The sequence below is a fragment of the Anarrhichthys ocellatus genome, unplaced genomic scaffold (genome assembly GCF_004355925.1).
Source record: "Anarrhichthys ocellatus isolate YVR2014 unplaced genomic scaffold, GSC_Weel_1.0 scaffold1, whole genome shotgun sequence".
NCBI classification, from domain to species: domain Eukaryota; kingdom Metazoa; phylum Chordata; class Actinopteri; order Perciformes; family Anarhichadidae; genus Anarrhichthys; species Anarrhichthys ocellatus.
In genome coordinates, this window is record NW_022280031.1 from 4356987 (window position 1) to 4376535 (window position 19549).

Consider the following 19549-nt stretch of genomic DNA (forward strand, 5'->3'; position numbering starts at 1 on the left):
TTTGGTTCCCTGATTATCTCCACACAAACATCAGTAAAATATTGCCACTGGTCTTGCTGAAATAAATCGGGAGTCATGGGAGCAACTGCGGCAAGTTTGAAAATTCACCAGAATAGCAGAGCTACTGAGAGTCTCAATACTTTCTCTCTCTAGTTCCCTTATTTAGTTCTTCAGACCATCTGGACTGTTGGCAGTTGTAAACTCGGTGTTATGAGAGATAGAACAGACAGATAATCTTTCTAATTCTGGAAGAATGAAATTAAGTTTGTCGCAGAAATGTCCCCGGTACACATTCTTCAGGAATAAGTCCCCTAATAACAACACAACAAACATCTGGCAAAGCATTTGATTGATAAGATTATAAAATGTACTTTTCCAATAAATCAATTAAAGTAATATGGTGAAGTGTCGGCTGTCCTAACTCCAACAACAATGATGAACAACTCTGCACCAGCTAGTTCTTCACTTACAAAGCAAAGGACAAATTTGTCAGATTTGTCATTTGTTACATAACATGAAATCACTTTAAAAAAAAAAATCAATTCTTTGACCTCTACGTCTTTGATTCTGCCATTTTCAATTTAGTAGTTTAAAGTGAAATTTATTTTCAGGTTTTTTTTCTCTCTCTCTCTCTTCCCCTCATGAGCGAGAAATTGCCTTTTCGGGCTGTGAAAGCAGCCACTCATTCGTGTTAATTTCTCTGTTGCTTTCCATCAATCGTCCTCCCCCTCTCTCTGGGTTTTTAATGTTTATCCCCATCTGTAGGGCTGCCTCTATCCTCCTTCATTCTTCCTTTGTGTATACGTCTATGAATTTTGAGAAAAACATGTTGAGGAGCTCCCCTTGGTGATGGCAGCAATTTGGCTTTCATATATTCCTATCCTCCAGACACTGCTTAGTGCTGCTGTAGTGTGTGTGTGTGTGTGTGTGTGCGTGTGTGTGTGCGCGCGCATTTGGTTTACAGAATGCTAAAGAGTAACGAAACTCGGCTTTCTTTTACCTGCATTTTTGGGGAGAGTTTGACAAAATGAAGGTGAGCATTCAGCTAAAAATATATTTTTTTTAGGCAATGCCATGTGATTGTGATTATTCAAAGACTTTCAGCCTACAATAAAGGAGGTAAGCAGTGACTGGGGGACAGTCCTGGCTTATTTCATACCTCTAAACTGACAGCTCGTCAAACACTGAGCAGTAATTTAAAAGTATGGGGAAAGTGGATAATGATCGTTTATTTGTGTAAAATTCAATCCAGGGGTTTAACAAAGCTGGACTTGTCGGTTCAGAGGCTTGTCTAGTTTTGGTTGGCTGAGTAATTAAATCAGAGAAGCTAGTGAAGTTCTCCTCAGCTCAGTGCCTCGTCTCGTTTCCTCTTTAATCAGGCGGCTATTAAACCTCTGATTACACGTCCCATCTTCTGACTTCAGCTTAGTTATTAAACACAGACTGAAAGCATGTTTGGTTTGTGTGTGTGTCTGTGTGTGGGTGTGTTACAGGAAGATAAAGAAAGACAGTGTAAATACAATATAAGTAATAAGAGTCTGAGGTAGAGAGGAAACAAGACTCACGTTGATGGGGTCGTAGTGTTCTTCCACCACAACCTGCAGCGTGTTATTCCACTTCTTGTTGACTAGATGATGAATACTTCTCTTCACAACCATAAATCAATTTCACAGAGTACCATTGACCTGTGAGATATATCTGTGACTTCACGTTTCAACTCAAAACACACATGTTGATGCGTTGAGGCACGCATGCACAACCTTTTTTTCTTTTTTATCACCACGTAAGCCTCTTACATCCTCCTAACTCGAACACACATTCATGGACATAGTTTATATTTCTTTGCCATCAAGAATTCTGAAGTGGCTTCTGTCTCCACATGCTGCAAGTGACATATGACCTCCTCCAAGGTCCTCTCAGATTCCTCCTCCTGCAGTCCTCAGAGATCACCCAGATTAGACTGATGCCCGGCCACCGTCGGCCGAGCTGCCTGCATACATCCATTCTTATGTACTCAACTTACTGCTGCTGGCACGGGCAAGGTTGTTCAGCAAGGAGAGTTGACCTTTGGGTTACTAACAGAGAAAACCTGGTGTTTTGCACTTTATTTAGGGCTCATTGTTGGAGTTTTTTATTCTAAAAATCTGAGAATGTATTTGTGTTTATTATGATTATTGAAAAACAGGTGCAAAAGAATCAATAATACAAAACTGGGTTTAAATCCGATTATAAAACCTATTTTTAGACCCTGAAGTTTAAGCATTTATTGCTTTTTTTATATTTTCTTTGAGGGACTATGACAGATATTCAGCAACTAATTTACATTTCTTCTCTTTTTTCACTTTTTATAACCAGAAGCATATTCTGAGTTGTGCTCATTTCAAGAGGACCTTGTGTTTTTCTGAAAACTGGGGTTTATAGTGTAGCAGGAGTCACAAAGAGAACGTTTGGATGCAGGGGCACATTAAAGTCTGAGTGAAAGACTGTTTAGACTTTATCATCTCCTTTTGAAAAGTATGAGTATTGAGTATTTTTCTGTGTAAACTGATCAACCAGAAAGCAACGAGTCTTAACTATTTTTGCCAATTCACTATTGAGTGAGTAAGTCTTATTGTGTGTGTTTATCTGTGTGTGTGTTTCTACAGCCCCCGTCATACTAAACGAGTTAAACTGGACCCAGGCGCTGGAGAGGGTCTTCATTGAAAACCGTAAGGAGGACGGCTCTCTGCGCTGGCAGGTGTTTGGCAGTGCCACAGGAGTGACTCGATATTACCCAGGTAGGCCGCAGGTTACGGAGTCGACTGTCTGCCTTATAACTCACACCAAGATAAAATCTAAATTGACCCTTGGGCTCCTCGGCTGCAGAACATTGGCAATCACTTATCAGATGGCTATACTGGTAACTCCATAGACAGAATGAAATTATGATTACTTTGATCTAATCTGATGTGAAATATCCTACAGTGCACTGTATGGCTTATAACTTATTCTCTTACTCTCTCCAGCCACTCCATGGAGGGCTCCCAACAAGATTGACCTGTACGATGTCCGCAGAAGACCTTGGTAAGTGCCATCTTTATCAGCATCAAGGATCATGATCAGCATGGTTTCATTTATTTTCTTCCACTATTGATGTCTGTTCGAAATTTTAGGAAGAATGCCAAAACATCCATTATCCTCTTCATGTCAAACATTGTTTTCGGAGGTATTTATATCCTAAATCGGCACATTTGGACTGGGGCGTTATTGGTGATAGAAAGAATGACACTGGTAGGGATGTACAGTACTTCACCAAAAACGAAATAGCTCAGGCCAGCTTTTAGTCAAATATAAGAGGTAGAGCTGCTAACTCACTAGATTTACGCATGCAATTTAAGTTTGACTTCAGTACAGTAGCATCAACAGATATAAAGTACCATAACAGTTTTCACTCATAATGACTAAATCAGCTGTCGATGGGTTAAATTCTGATATAAGTTTGCCATATTTCAAATAATATACATCTCAATTTGCTGCATTGTCCCAGTCCAGATGAGTGTTTGGAAGGTGTGAGTTTTTGGCACGAGGTGAGCCCAGTTGAGTGTTGAGAGTAAAAGCGATTGTCCGGCTCAGAGCGGACAGCCTTTAACCAATACAAAGAGCAGCAGAGTAAAAGTGCAGAAAATTGCAGAATTTAAACTTGTCATTGCAACGTCTGTGCTGTCAGCAGCAGCAGCGTCATGCTGTCTTAAAATTCTGACACACTGTTGGTGATCTGATGTGAACACTAAACTGAAATGCTCTCTACAACAGTAACGAAATGTAAGCATCAATTTAATTCAATTGCTTCTGATGATGCCTTTATAGAAAACAAGTTTTTAATATTTTGTGATATATTGTTCTAAACGGGCTGCTTCAGGCATATTTGCACTCGATGTCTTTGTACTTAATGTACTTAACCACATGCACAAAAAAGGCTTCTACTTTTAAATGCAGCCTTATAATAGGATTCCTGTACACTGCTTTGTCTCTGGCTCTTGTAGACGTCCTCGGCTCCTTCTAGCCCGCAGCTAAATAATGGATATTGTTTAGTGGAATGAGATCAAAACGTTTTACTGACCTGTATTTATCTCAGTAAGTGAGAATGTTGTTCCATTGTCTTTTGCTACAAGGACAGAGCAAGATAGAGGCTAATGTTTTTGTTTTTAGTGCCCACCTTTGCCTGTGGTTCTCTGTGTTACATCCGAACCCTGTACAGAGTGCCGGGGCGGGCAGTGTGACGGGCTGGACAGAACTAGGCTGCGTTTGGCCAAACAGCCCCCTCACCCACCAACCCAAGCTTCCTGTCCACCATTCCACTTTCAATCTACCTGCCACTGTCACATTGACTTTGTGGCAGTCCTGGCTGTTGCCTCGTTACAGGTTGGAGTGAACTGGACATAATCATGACAGCAATGTTGATTAGACCTGACCCCGTTTTCTATCTCTGTCTGGATCCAGTTCAACCTGAGTGGCTGTTTGAGGTCAGCTCGGGCTGTCGGATGAAGTCAGCTCGCTCAGACTCAACAAACAAAAGACAAGCAAAAGAAGCTTTTACATTCTTATGAAGTTTGCATGAAACTCAAGATCCAAAATGTAGCCACGTCTGAAAGAGAATGAATCTGTTCATCTTTAGAATTATATTGAATGTAACTTCAGTTGCTCATTTTATGTGGGGTTTAAAGGCTCAGTTTATTCATCCGTAAAAACGGCGATATTACGGTGCTCCAACCCTAATCAATCGGTCAGTCCGTCACCTCACAGTCTCGTATAAGACATTTCATACAATCTTTCCAAAACAAAACTAAATTCACCCAAACTGTCTGCCCGCATATCAGTGGTACGTGGTACGTACTGTTACTCAGCAGTGTGTGTACTGGTAGCTCCGTTTGCCGCTAGCCAAACACACCATCCAGAACAATACAAATGTGCAAACTTGTGTCTCTGGGCACATAGTAGTGGATGGGAAGTCGGCGATGCAATCAGCTGTGTTATCACTAGCGTCCCCTACCGTCTAGTGGTCGTTAAACAGTGGCGAGTCAGCAGGCAGTCAATGGCAGTACAAAACAGGCAATAAAAGGTGTTTTAAGAAAGGTTGTGTCACCGCAAACACAAAGTTATTGAGCAGGCAGCCATATTTGGCCACCAAAGTATTATGCAATTTACTGCAGCAGAATGTGAGATCAGCCGTGGATAGACACAGAGGTGTGTGCACGCACGCACACACGTAACTGATCGCATGATCCTCCTTGTGGAGATAAAGAACAATGAACAAGGATTCAACGGAATGGAAATCAGTTTACAACCTCCTTCCTGTACAAATTTGTGTTTGTGTTGTAAAAAAAAAACGAGAATAAGCATCAGTAGAGTCAATAATATGTTAACCATTTACTGTAAATTGCAGATATATTTAGACTAAAGAATTTAATCAATCTATGAGTTTTGAAGTGATGGCAAGTTATTATTGCGACAACATTATTTGTTTGCCTTTCAGCAAAAAAATGAAAAGAGATGGCGTATTACCACAGTGTATCTGCATTCATCAGATCTCTGACAATTTAATTAAGCTATCACCAAAAGTCTCCCTAGTGCCTGTGTAAACATAAAAAAATGCGGTAAAACACAAGGCACTTTGCAGCAGGATAAGTTTAAACAAGGATCCTGTCTCTGATCTGACAGCGCTACAACCAGAGTACACCCGAGTTTAATTCTCTTACACATGTTTTGACCGGGGGACTCCTCTCTGAGACGGGGAGGAACAAGCAAAGAGAACGACGAGGGAGACTGCTGAGCGGCGGCAGCGCATTTGACAGAGGAAGAGGTGTACTATTGCAGGAACACAATAGTGTCCCCCCCCCCCCCCCCGGTCTTCCATGTTCGAGCTTTTGCTCATCTGGGAGCCTCCGACATTGCTGTGGCCCGTTGCTAAGCAACTTGTGCCCAGCCGCGCTGAGTGGCGGGGCCGTGGCAGGGAGTGTCACGATATGTCAGGTCAGACTTGTGTTATTATAGTCTAACACGCTGTCTCCCCGACTGACACTCTGTGGAGAGATCGTCCAATCACACGCGTTACAAAAACAGTCCACAGGGGTTAGGTAAGCCCGTCATGGGTGCTTATGTGACAGCAATAGATAGCAGCGTCCGTCACAAGACCAGCAACGCAAACAACAACACGAGCATTTATACAGGTCGTACGGATGCTTAGATGAACACAACTCATGAACTTGGGTGTTGAAGTCAAACTGACTTTTGAAATCTCCTCACTTTTCCGTGTAAGGAAATAAATCAGCTTTGGACATGTTTAAAAAAAACAAACATTTAAACTTCAAGCGTCTGGGCAGGTTTTTCACGTTAACAGATGAGTGACATCTGAGAGCCGGCATCGCTTCAAGACGCACTGTCAACTTGTTTGGGTGTGTGACCGAAGCCCGTCATATTGAATAGCTTATAAACGTTGATACAAGAGACAAGACAACAGCAATATGGTAAATGCTACAACTTAGTGTAACAGTAACACAAGTACATCAGACTTAAAAAGTCACCATGAGCTAACATTGCTGAGGATGTTGAATTGGGCCAGGCTCGTTTATTTTGTCTGTCCATTTACGACATTCGACATTTGAGAGGTGCCGTCCATCAAGCTGTCAAGTTTGTACTCCACTCGTAAAGTGGAAGCTAACAAGCAAGGCCAACTAGCCTCGAGTTGGAAAGTGAAAGCTGGGCTGCCAACACTAGCGCTGACTTCCACTAAATGTTACTTGTCGTTCATGTCATTTCAACACCTAGTCATCAAAAGCTTTTTTGTTTGCCGTCTCTATTTCATGGGTCCAGGTGCGGCGATGGCTTTAACCAAGCTGTCAAAACTCACTTAAATTCATATGCAGTAAATAATGCACAGGCACAGACAGAACACAATCTGTCTCACACGTCCTCCCATAAACCTAATAGCACTCCTCCCCTCACAAACTCACCAGATCATATGGGCTGGTATGCCAGATTCATACCGGAATTCACAAATACCATGATAGTAACTGTAATACACAGATGCAATCACATGAACATGCTTCAGTAACGTTTACATTGACTATCTGCAGACAGAGTCCCCCTGTCAAAGATGTGATTTACAATGGAAAGTCAAATTAGGGGCCAGAATTCACGGCCAGTTTGTAGCGTAATAGACCTGTAGCTTTCTTGGGACAGATGCATGGCGGCGTGGCTAACCTGGCCAAAGCTGTCCAGGTGCACCTCTGAGGGAAAGGATCAGAGGGCCGCCTGCCTCCACAGATGGGCTCTCTCCCTGTCTGCTCCCCCACCAACAGCCTCAGGAAAATTAATGGTCCAGTCAACACACTTAATTGTCTCCAATTGCTCTGACATTAATTATTAACATTGGTCCATTATAATGTCTGTTCGTGTTATCAAGGGAAGCGAAGCAGAGGGTGAAGTGAGGCAGAGGCAGAGGGAGAAGCAACGGGGCGAGGAGAGAAATAACCAGAGATAGGCATGGAGTCCTGTTAGCCAAGCGTTGCCAAGATCCCATTACCTCCCAGGTTCACAACAGCATGTAGGCTATATCACATACTGATTTCTTCAAAAAGTCAATCTAACCTCTTTGTAAATATTATGACGGCTGTTCAATCCTCGAATCCCGAGAATACCATTCCCTGTATCTCCTTCTTTCAGTCTCTCCCCCCTACTTCAGGGAGAAGCAGGGTCAAAAGAAAGACCAGTGTGTTGCAGGTCAGACTAAAGGGAGACACAAGGCTTTAGCTGTCCCAATAAAATATCTGACATTTCAGTTTGAGCCAAAATGTGAGAGACACAGTTGGGGACTTTTTTTTTTTTATCTCAAAGAGCCACAGTAACAGACAAGTACTTGTCTACTAAGTATATGTGTATATGTGTTCCAATATGCATGACTAATTTAATATTCTGCACTTTATTCCAGAAGTTAAAGTGGTTGAAAAATTGAGCATTACATTTTGTGTGTTCTTTTTAGGCATAACCGAAAATATGGAAATGTGAATCTTGGTACCAACCCTTCCAATAATCAACAGAAAGTGGAATAAATAAACGGCAGACAACATCTCTTTCTCCTGCAGGCTGTCTGAGCGCTGTCCTTCTATATATATATATATATATATATATATATATATATATTTTATTTTTTATTTTTATTTTTTATCTTAATTCAATCTTTATTCGCCTGCCACATCCACAGGAGCGCTAAGAGCAGCAGTCCATAAAATAATAAGCCCATCAGCACAACACAAATCCACACACACATGGGAGCATACACACAAACACACCTACACGCACACATACACACACACACACTTGTATACAGTTATATACAGTCCTCCCATTATTCTGTGGTTACTCTGCTTACATCTCCTGTACATGATGGATGCATATCAGAGCTCATACTGTGGAGAACAGACACAATACAGATGGTACTGTATATACATCTCACTCATTATTTGTATGCTCTGTATAATGAAAATTGTTCCTAACAAAAAAAATATAATGAAACACGACACACACACACACACAACTCCAAACATACAGTAAGCTTTTCCTGCACACTTCCTGTCGCACATTAAAATGAGCCCAAGCCACTCCGTGTATCATGCTCCGTGTATCTATTGCATGTCTGAAATGTATGTAGTAGATAATTCCTCCAATTTAAATGTAATGCGCAACACTTTGTGGAATGGGTCAGGGTGCATAAACACAATCTCCTGAGAGAGTTAGCCCCCCGGCACAGTTAATGTATTGATTTTGCAGCGGTGCGCCATGATAAAACTATTTCATGAATTCCAATGAGACTCCTTTACCAGACTGCTGCAAAAAGGAGCAAAAATACAATCAACACAATGCAGATTATGTCATTGTGGTCGTTGCTTGTCTAATGCATTTCTTTTAGATTGATGGCGGGTGGTGGCGTGTTGTAAGGGTGGGGTGGCTGCAAATGTTGCTGTTTTAATCTCCTCTTATTTGGAGCGAGACCTCCTTCCACCTCAGTGTAAAGAGCACGTCTTCCACTCACACAAGTTATCTTGATTGTGCATATTGTAATGGTATGAACATGTTTATATCGTGACATCCATGATGTACATTATGGCTTTCCAGGTTTTTTTTATGGGCATAAAAGTCGCTGGCGCTGCTGTGGCCAGACCTTCTTTTTTCAATTTATTGGCTTAAGAATATATCAAACAATTAAAAAAAAAAAAAGCATTGGCCACTGAGAAGCTTTGTCATTTGTTTGCTTGATAATTTACTTTAATAATTAATGTCACAGTGCTTTTTTAGGGGTATAACAAAAATGATAAGACCTGATCAGCTGATGAAGATATAAGGTCACTATGTGATTGATTGGTTCATTTAAATGTATAGTGCCAGTTAAAATAATATGAATATGTTATTCCCACATTACAACATGTCATAGTCTCTTTAATATTCAGAAGCATGGCCACTTTGTGTTCTTAGGGGCTTTTAGGTGTTATTGTATTTATTGTGGTTTATGTACTTATATGTACAAAGTAACCACATTTTGTTTGTATGTGTTTCTTCTTTATTGTAGGCAGATGCATTCGCATGGCCAACAAAGTAGCCACTTCTCTACTTGTATTTGAGATGTGAGGTTTCACTTGAATACCTGTACGTGATGCACAGGTATAAACAGGTTGAATTAAATCACATACAGTTGGACTCAGAAGCTTTCACATTAGTTTATCTTTTGTAATGAGTTGCCCACAGAATAAAAGTCATATGTAAATACAATGGTAATGTCTGAAGTAAAGTGCTTTCACTATATAATTCAGCACCAGTGGTTACCAGTAACTTTGAGTGAACGGACAGAGAGGCCATAGGCTGATATGTTGTGTCTGATGGCTGATGGTTGTGTCGTGGTGGAACAGAATGGGCGACGGGGCTCAGTTCAGCACCAGCCAGGCCCATCTGCTTGTCACCTGGCCTTGGCAGGCAGGAGACTGTGTAATGACAGGGAAAGAATGGCATCAGTGGGCAGAAGCTGAGAGGTAATTACTGACTGGAATCCATGCAGAAAAAACACATCTGGATCTATGAGTCAGAATGTGGAGAATTATACACCGATATCGGCCTCAATTCGTGATTCTTATCTGTCAGAACTGTAGAACCGCGTATCAGCCTGGAGACCGAAAATCCTTGACTTCCTCCCGCTCTCTCTGATCCTGATGTTCTCTGCTCAGAGGCAAGGAGAAAATTCAATTGTGCTTTAGGCAATGAAAAAGGGGAGAAAGAGAGCGAGTGCTGATACACCAAGACAATCTGTGGGGAAAATCAGCCATGGCAGCACTATAGCTTCAGTGTTGGGTGACGCTATCATGGCTCATGTGTTACTCCTGTCTACTCCATCACTGCTCACTCGTTCCTCCTAAACCCCATTACTGCTGATCAATGCTGCCTCTTTCACAGTTGGAGAGAAATGATCTTCTTGAAAGTGATATTTTCTCAACTGATTTTAGGGCCAAAGCTTGCACAGTTCTCCATTGTGAGATTGTACATTGGGTCTGTGGAAGATGACCTATAATGACTACTGGTAATAGAAGTCTGCATTGCCTTCTAATTAACATTTAGCCCCTTCAAAATAACTTGGAAGTCCCATTAAAGGACTCTTCATCTCCATGAGAAATAGACTGACCAGAGAAGTTAATGAAAATCCTGCAGATGGTCTGCAGGCATCAGCCGTCACCAAATGACCCTCCTTCAATCTCCAGTAGGGGTGTCTCCGTCCATCAGCCTGGGGGAGTAAAGACGTGGGCCACATTTTGACAGAGTTTTCGTCCTGCATCGATGATCGCTTTCACAAACCCCATCCGCTCGAAAGAAAGAAGCAGCCACTGTGTGGAGTCTTAGCTCTCTCCCCCACTCCCTCTCACTCCCTCAAATTAAGATTTCAGTAATTAAATTGATAAAAGTCATGCATGCCAATATGCCTCATGGTTCCAGACCTGATTTCATACGCCACACAGTTGGAGAGCTGCGGAAGTTCTACCTTTGATGTGGCATTCTTTATTATTGAAAATAATTGGATTCTCCCTCTCTCCCTCTCTCTCTCCCTCACAGTCACACACACACACACACACACAGTTTGCCCATGTTCACTCTGGGCATGCTCAGTTAATCGACCTCTTGCGAGGCAGTGCTGGTGCCGAGTCTCTGTTCCATCTGGGGGTTTCAGGCAGCTTTTCAGTAGAGTGGGGCCCAAGTTGTGTCTGAAAAAAAACGGATTTCAGCAGCCCAGGCAGCGTGCTGAGGGACGTCACTTCAACGCGGGTCAGAGGTCATGCTGCAGGTTGGAGTGGCTCCTGCCAGTGAGTGGGAGCGGTGAGACTTGTGGGAGCGGTGGCGAAGCCTACCGGGGCTCTGTTGCTCTACCTCCATATCAGCTTGGCCGAGCATAAAAAAAGAGCCTCTCTGGCCCACAGGCAGCTGGCTTCTCTCCACACTCAGTGGAACGGCTGATAATCAGTAGAAAGAGACCCCTGATGATTACTAACTGCTTGCCTGCTCGCTCCTCAGAATACTCACATTTGATACCCCCCTTCCCAGTATGCCATAGAATTGATGTCATACAATGTCCATCAATCTCAGCTCTGTTTGTATCAGGGGTGAATGTGAATTTAATTGCCACTGGAACAGAATGAAGGAATTTTGGATTTTCCTCTGTATGTCACCCTCTATCAACTGTGGACAGATGTTATATGTGTGCCGATTCCAGGACACAAGTTGTCTGGCCTTGAAAGTTCAGTGCCGTCTCTGCCTTGTGGGCCAACGCTGTGCTGAGGTTGACGCACGCGAAGAACAGCCGTATTTTAGGAGCCGCTTTGCAGCAGAAGTCATAACTTGTGTCATAACTTGGGCCAACAAAGGGGCCGCCAGAGTAAATAATTTGGTAGACGCCCAACTGATGAGTCATAACAGAACATCTGCTATCTTATTTTACTGACGGCACTTAGCACAGTAGAGGATCTCCACAGCACAGGTTCACACCACTCAGGCTGCTCCTTGACAAGTTCATATACATTTCAAGTGTCTAAATATATATATTTTTTTGTCTTAAAATAATTACAAAGGTTCGTTATCTTGAAATTATTATCAGTATCCTAAACATGTAAGGCAGTGTAAGGTAGTTATTTCACTACAAAAAAGGGACATTTGATTTGGGAAGACATTTTTAAATATGTGTACTGTAGATTGCTATTGAAAATAGTGTGTCAACTTATTGGCAGGTTTTTAAAGAAAACTTAATAAGGTCTCCAGCACAGCTTATCTGTACTGATAAATAATGTCACATTTTTTTTAAAGAAATTAGCTAATTTACGCAATATAAATATTTATCAAAATGGTAATATTTGAATTTCAAAAACCTGTTTTAGCACATTTTAGCAAGAAACTAAAGAAAACAATCTTAGCCCTTGTAAAAACACTAATTAGATTTTTGGCACTGATGAACAATTGTATGAATCCTCTGTTTAGAGTTGAGTTCTGCTCCCTTTAGATTCAGTTCCAGGCTTTACAGTGGTGGCTTGTGTGCTTAGGAGGTTGTACAGCTCAGTGCAGGCCACTTTTAGTAAATGTGTTATTATATACTTAGACCATAAACTAGCAATTACTTTGGCTTATGCAGTAATTATTTAGAGTGGGCATTGTTATTCAGTAAAGAGGAGTATCTCTGTTGAAGTCGGCCGACAGAAGCTGGAGCCAACACTGACGCATATAACACAACTTATTAACTCTTCTAAGCACATAAGCCTTTTCAGTATTCTGTGGCTTAAGTGGGCTCGGCGATGGTCGCTCCATATTATCATGGCTCGGCTCATTGTGACTTTTGCTCCTTTCTTTATAGCAATTCTCAAAGATAATAGGAACAAATTAAAGTCCATTCTTTGTGTCTTTTGTACAGGTATATCCAGGGTGCATCGTCTCCAAAGGACATGGTCATCATCGTGGACGTGTGAGTTTCTCACTCCTCGGTCTCTCTAACTGCCACCTCTTTCAACATCTCCCCCCGGGTGGGAGTGGACGTCTCCTTCAAAGGGCGCTAGTGCCACCTGTTGGTCTCAGAAAAGCTTAAAGTTAGACGAAGGCAGACGCTGCTCATTTTCCTACCTTAGTTGAAGTCCATTTGCCATTGTATCACCTGCTGAAACACACAGATGTGATTTTGAATGCATGCCTAAACATGAACGGTCTAGTGAGAAGATGAAATAGTTAAACCATTCCTTCACAAGTTAGGAAAATGGACATGAGCAGGATCAAGACCTGTCTTCTCATAACTGATCTGTAAGTGCTTTCTTGCATCTTTTCTGCAGGAGTGGAAGTGTTAGTGGACTCACTCTGAAGCTGATGAAAACCTCTGTAGTGAATATGCTGGAGACTCTGTCAGATGACGACTATGTGAACGTGGCCAGGGTAAGTAGACGTTTGCATCATGATTTGTGAATTAATGATACAAATAACTCCTGAAAGCACCAATAACACAAATATTTGTTGTAGTCTTTAAGCAGGTGGTAATCAAGCAGGGAGTCGCTGAATGGCACAGTGTGCTCAAACTCCTCCCTGTCGTTTGCTTTCAGTGGAAACACTGCACTTCCCTCATTATAGTGTATTCACTTTTCCTGGGCCACCGTTGTCCGTGTGGGATTGTGTCTTTCTTTCCCTCTCTGCTGATTACCAAGTTTTCTATTAGGACTTATGTTTAGGGAAACATTAACGTTATGCTATATTGCAGGACAGAGAAGACACACAAGCACATCCACATGCTGTGTGTGGTGGCTCTGTTTGGAGACTTCATTCTGTAATCCCTCATAATCCATTGCTCTTAGCCACTGTATGCCTCTAAATCCCAGCTCTAAGAGCAAGAAATAAGCATGGTAATCTGAGGGGGGGGGGGGACGCATCTGATTTCACCTTATAAAGAAAGTGAGGGCTTACAAAAGCTGGCTGTGAATTATTTGCAAAATACATAAATAACCAATCATTCAAAATCATTACTTTGGTATCACCATGCTTCAGTACTTTTCTTTATGAAACTGTAGTCTCACTTCTGAAATGGCAATATAATTAGTTATAATAGTTCCGACTTCTTCGGAGCTTTTTATTCATATAGATAGTAGATGTAACCCAGCTTGTTTTTTCTTAATATATTTTCACAGCTTACTGTCCTAACATTTTATGACACAAGAAATGTGATATTAAGAAGTGACACAGTGATTATTATGGAATATGTGGCTCTGAATACTTTTGTGTTTGATTTCGATGTCTGACAATTTAAATATGGCACAACACCAACCGATGAGAAATGTCAGCTTTTCTCACACGTAATGTTTTACACGAGTCTGTCCTGAAAATGTCAATTGATTTTGAAGTTGACCTTCAAGAACAAACGGCATTTGAAACCTTCTATTAGACATTGCGGCTCATGTAATCACACATAGACACTGCACACAAGCAGGACAATATATGCCGCGAACACACACGTACACCACACACAAACCTGCACACACACACAGTTTTAGGCTAATTTGGTGGATGAGATGAGACAGATGATATTACCTTGGCTGGGTTTCTGTTCAGTGGTTCGCACTGGTGTTTCAGGTGCACCTGTTCTTTGTGTGGAAAGTTGTAATTACCAGTGTTTACTGCCAGCCAGAGAGTAGAAGGGCAGCTCACATCTGCGCACACCCACGTCTGCATCCTGCTGCCGTGAACAAACAGGAACACACATGGATACGCACTCTTACAACAGTTGGACACCACTTTTTTTTTTTTTTTTTTTAATCTAAAAAAGCAAGTATACATATATGCAGTATGCTCATGTGAGTGTTTGTATCTCCCCTTCTAGTTCAATGAGAAGGCCGATGCTGTTGTTCCGTGCTTCAGGACTTTAGTTCAAGCCAATATTCGGAACAAGAAGATCTTCAAAGAGGCCGTCATGCATATGCAAGCCAAAGGAACCACAGATTATAAGTCTGGCTTCACATTTGCCTTTGAACAGCTTCTCAATGTAAGAGCCAAGAAGCCTTTTCAGGGACGGGTAATGCATGGGTTTGTCTGTGTGCCTACAGAAAGTCTTTAATAACTTGCTGGAACTACGTACTAAAGCTCCATCATGTTATTATACATCCTGTCAGATCCAGTTAAAAAAAAAACTGAATTACCAGTGATAAAACAGTGCCGACAGTGAGCGGTCCAGGTTTGTATAAGACATTTCCAGAGTTCTGTCATTGTCGAATATAGGTCTGATAATAACTGCTGTTGCGACGGAGTGACACTAACGTTTGCAGCAGCCAGCACCGTGGTGAGGTCTGACAGCAGCAGGCGTCCACGTGCTCTCGACACAGGTGCTGCCTCAGCTCCGTATGCTGCTGTGTATTTTAAGAGGCTGCCACCCTAATGGGCTCTGATGGGATGATTGATGAGCGCTCAGCGCAGCCCAGAGGAGATCAGCCACAGACACTTTATATTCCTCTGGTGGGCTTGGAGGCACAGAGCCAAGTGCCAGCTGCCCCCCCCCCCCCCCCCCCCCACACACACACACACACACACACACACACACACACACACACACACACCTTCTCTTGCCAACAGAATGAGAAATAAAAAGGCCTGTTTAATCGCTGTCTGTGGCAGACTCACTCCCATGATTGGTTGCAGAAGCACAATAAAAATATGTAATTGTAGCAATATTATTTATCTTTATTAGAATCTTGTCAGATTGACATGCCACTGGCCTGCATATTAATGGCAGCTGCTGTGCAAGCACGTTTGTATCAAAGCTGAATGCTAAAATCCGGTGCCTGGCTTTGAGCATATAATGCTTACATCAAATTTACCGCCAGAGTAATATTGTATAAACCAAATGAAATCCTAAAATTATGATAATATAAGGAATTTACCAAGTTAAACGGCGGCATTAAATATATATTAGAGCCATATACATACCTGCACATTTGTGTAAACACAAGGGACAGTTCATTTATTGTGGTATTTGAGTATTTAATGATTTAAAAAACTGGTTTTGGGACATGGTAACCAGTAAGAGCAGACATTATTAAACACGTGGTGTCAAAAAAATGGAAAAGAAAGAATAGAAAATAAAAATACGTAGCACAAGCAAAAGTGGAAGACTCAGTGCACAATGAAATGATGTAAGGAGAACAATCCTACACACAGGTGATTCTTAGCCATAAATGCATTTTTAAAATGTATGAATTAATTAATTTATGAAAAAAGATCCTATGAAGAGATGCCATCTTTTAAACTGCCTTTAATCTACTGAGGTGAGGTGATTTATGGAGTGGATCCTCTTAGATGTCTACCATTGCATCTATCCAATCTTTAAAATCCGAGGATTTAGCTCTAGTTCTCGTTCTAACGTCTAAAAATCATTCTGAAAGCTGTAATCAAATCTGCCAATAATAACCGGAAATATACAGTTTCATATATAATCTGTCCCATAGTGAGTTTAAGTCCGGCATCAAAGAGATAGTTGAACAAAATGTTTTTTATAATGTACAAATACTATTACTATATACTATAATACATATATATATATATATATATATATATATATATATATAATAAATACTATTTATTACATATTTATATACTGCTTATCAATGCTAAATATTATCTATGTAATATTTTCCATTTTGCTTCATTGACATATTTATCACAATACCAGACAGTTTTAAATGATGTGTTAGCATGATCACCTTGCTCTTTCATTCTTGCATATTCCCTAACCTGTCTCGCTGCCTTTTTCTTTGTTCTTCTCTCCTCCCTCTTCTCTCTTCATCTGCCACAGGAGAGCAGCGCCCCGAGGGCCAACTGCAATAAGATGATAATGATGTTTACAGATGGCGGGGAGGATCGTGCACAGGAAATCTTTGAGAAGTACAACTGGCCCAACAAAACAGTGAGTCTGTCCCCATAAGGCTGTTATCTGTTCGTCTACATCGCTCTGCCATCCCAAGGGATCATGCATGTCCAGAAACTGTCTTAGCTGTCTTTATCCCTCCCCATCTCCCACCATATTCTGCTGGCATTGTCTCATTGTTCAAGGTTTCAAGGATCATTTATTGTCATGGTGCAACACAGGGATGCACAACGAAATTCAGTTGTAGCCCATTTGTAACGCAACAAACACATGACAAGCGAAACAAAACAGTAGTACATTCCTGTCGTGCATTCTTTTGAATTTGCATCGTAAGGAATGTAAACAGCAGCAACAAACACAATTCTCTGGGCAGATAATATGGCCTACATCTTCACATTAAAAATGCAACATGAGGGAAACAATGTCCATCAACTTTGACTGTGTTTGAGCACCGAGCGTCATGATGTAAACACAGAGTCCACCTCCTCTCGTCTCGACGGAGTCCCCCTCTCGTCCTACTGTTCGCTCGTCAAGTGCGGCTTGATCCGGGATGAACGATGGAGCCAGGTCTCTGTGAAGATGTGGGCTCAAAAGTCACCGACCTCCCGCTGCTTTCATCCATCTTATTTTACTGCAACCGGGCATCAGACAGCCAGCAGTAGGCTGGGTAGTGGAGTTAGCCTCAGGTCCTAGCTGGGTTAGTTTAGCTTGCATCTCTTTCTCTCTGTTGTGATTTTTTTCCTCTTGTGATTCATCCATTTGGCCTTTCTTCAACTCTCTCATTCCATCTCTCCCTGTCTGTTGGTCTCTTTTGTTGTGTAGTGCTGGTGTTAACAGCTCTGACCTGCTGACTAATTAGCCACTTTATCATCAGAGCATATAAAATTACAGCCAATAGATACTCAGTTTGTGTCTTTGTTCCAGCGTTGCTTTCACTTCCACCCTCCTTTCTCCACTTCACAGGCCACCATATTTTATTCTTATATCCGTTACTATTCTGTTGCCTCATGAGGGCTGCTGTCATACAGGAATAATCTGCAGTTTGACAACTCTCTATCCTTGTGTTGGAGACATTTGTGTGAGTTGACTGAGAGGCTAATCTAGTCATACTCAAGATGTGTGCATTGTAGTTGTCACATGCCAGTGACCTTATTGCCATCCAGAAGAATGTTTGAGTGGTATTGTTTTGCTCTGTTAGCTGTCTCTGCAGGAAGTTTGTTTTTTGGCTATTTATTCTGGCATTGACTTCTTTTGATTCTTTTTTTCCCCTCAATCCAGGTTCGTGTCTTCACCTTCTCTGTTGGCCAGCATAATTATGATGTCACCCCTTTGCAGTGGATAGCTTGTGCCAATAAAGGTATGTGGATAAGGTGTTTTTATCAAAGCATATGTTAGTACATATAAAAGAGAAATATGGGTTGGTGCAGGGTTGGTGGTTTGATCCCTGCCTCCTTGTGTCCACATTACCACCGATATAGATTTTATAGATGCTCAACATCTACTGGGTACCCCTGAGCAATACAATGTTAAAGGAAACACACTTGTTTGAAGCGTTCTCGTGAATGGCGTTGTCTCCAGTCAAGTCATTCTCTAGTGGGAAATGCAAAGCCCAGTCATTCAACAAAAGAACTATAAACAAATGTGTTGTGGTTCTGTTGAATCAGTCTGACCCCCGTCTGACCCCCGTCCCTCTTGCTGTGAGGTCACACTGCTTACTTTATAACTAATAGTGTGACTGTGACTAATAGCCCCCTAAATTTTAGTTTTTGCTGATCTCCAGTGGTTTAACCTCTCACAGGGGTACTCTAGGACCCTGTGACATCACTGTTGGATGTGGTTTTACATTTGCAACAAAGCCCACCTCTGACCATACCTCTCAGAGATGCCGTCTGTGGTCAGATGTGAAACACACTTGAATCTTTTAAACCAGAAAGGTCCAGCAAAATACTAGCTTGGTGTTTTCAGATACATATTGATTTAATTCAATATTTAAACCTGCTTGCCCCATTACAGACCCACCATCACTAAGATTTATCTTACTGCACATGATTTTCAACATAATATTTTATTAATCTAAAGCAGCCATAGTTCCTAAAATAACCCAGCAAACAGGCAGCTCTGCCTCTGACAACTCATATGATTCAGCTGCTCTTCCTGTTAGCTACATTGTCTGCTTGAATCTCATCTTGACTCACCACATTAAATCCCAACCTAACTCAGACTGCTGTTTCTGTGCTCAGCTTGGAACACAGTTGTATTTTTTAATCCCCCTCTTCTCCTCCTCTCTTTTTGTGGCTTGATTTAATATTGTTTTCTCAGTGTTTCAGTTTATCTGAAGCTGCTCCTTTAGTTGCCCGTATGAAGCCTCGGCTAACTGCTGATTAGCTTATTGCCAGTGGAGCCAAGTGCTTCAGATGTATCTTCCCATAAGTTGTTATTAATTAGCAGGAGGAGTCTGGTAGCAAGATGATTACCGTGCCATCTCCCTGTCAGGCAGGGGAAAGTCCAGGATTATGCCTCTGTGCCAACATGCTCTCTGCTGTTCGCGACTGTAGTGATTACCATGGTACTAAAGTCTATGCCAACATGAGACAATACTGTTGA

The 19549-nt window shown here is 41.6% G+C and overlaps 1 protein-coding gene across 4 annotated transcripts in view; it reads left to right on the forward strand.

Moving 5' to 3' along the window:
- Nucleotides 1-19549, forward strand: part of cacna2d2a (calcium channel, voltage-dependent, alpha 2/delta subunit 2a) — a 141687-nt gene that overhangs the window by 100170 nt on the left and 21968 nt on the right. For all 4 annotated transcript variants that reach the window (XM_031843958.1, XM_031843967.1, XM_031843976.1 and 1 more), the window contains 7 exons: nt 2646-2777; nt 3006-3063; nt 12968-13018; nt 13377-13476; nt 14909-15070; nt 16874-16984; nt 18224-18302. In XM_031843958.1, the coding sequence (XP_031699818.1) occupies nt 2646-2777; nt 3006-3063; nt 12968-13018; nt 13377-13476; nt 14909-15070; nt 16874-16984; nt 18224-18302 (693 nt within the window). The remainder of the gene's footprint in view (nt 1-2645; nt 2778-3005; nt 3064-12967; nt 13019-13376; nt 13477-14908; nt 15071-16873; nt 16985-18223; nt 18303-19549) is intronic.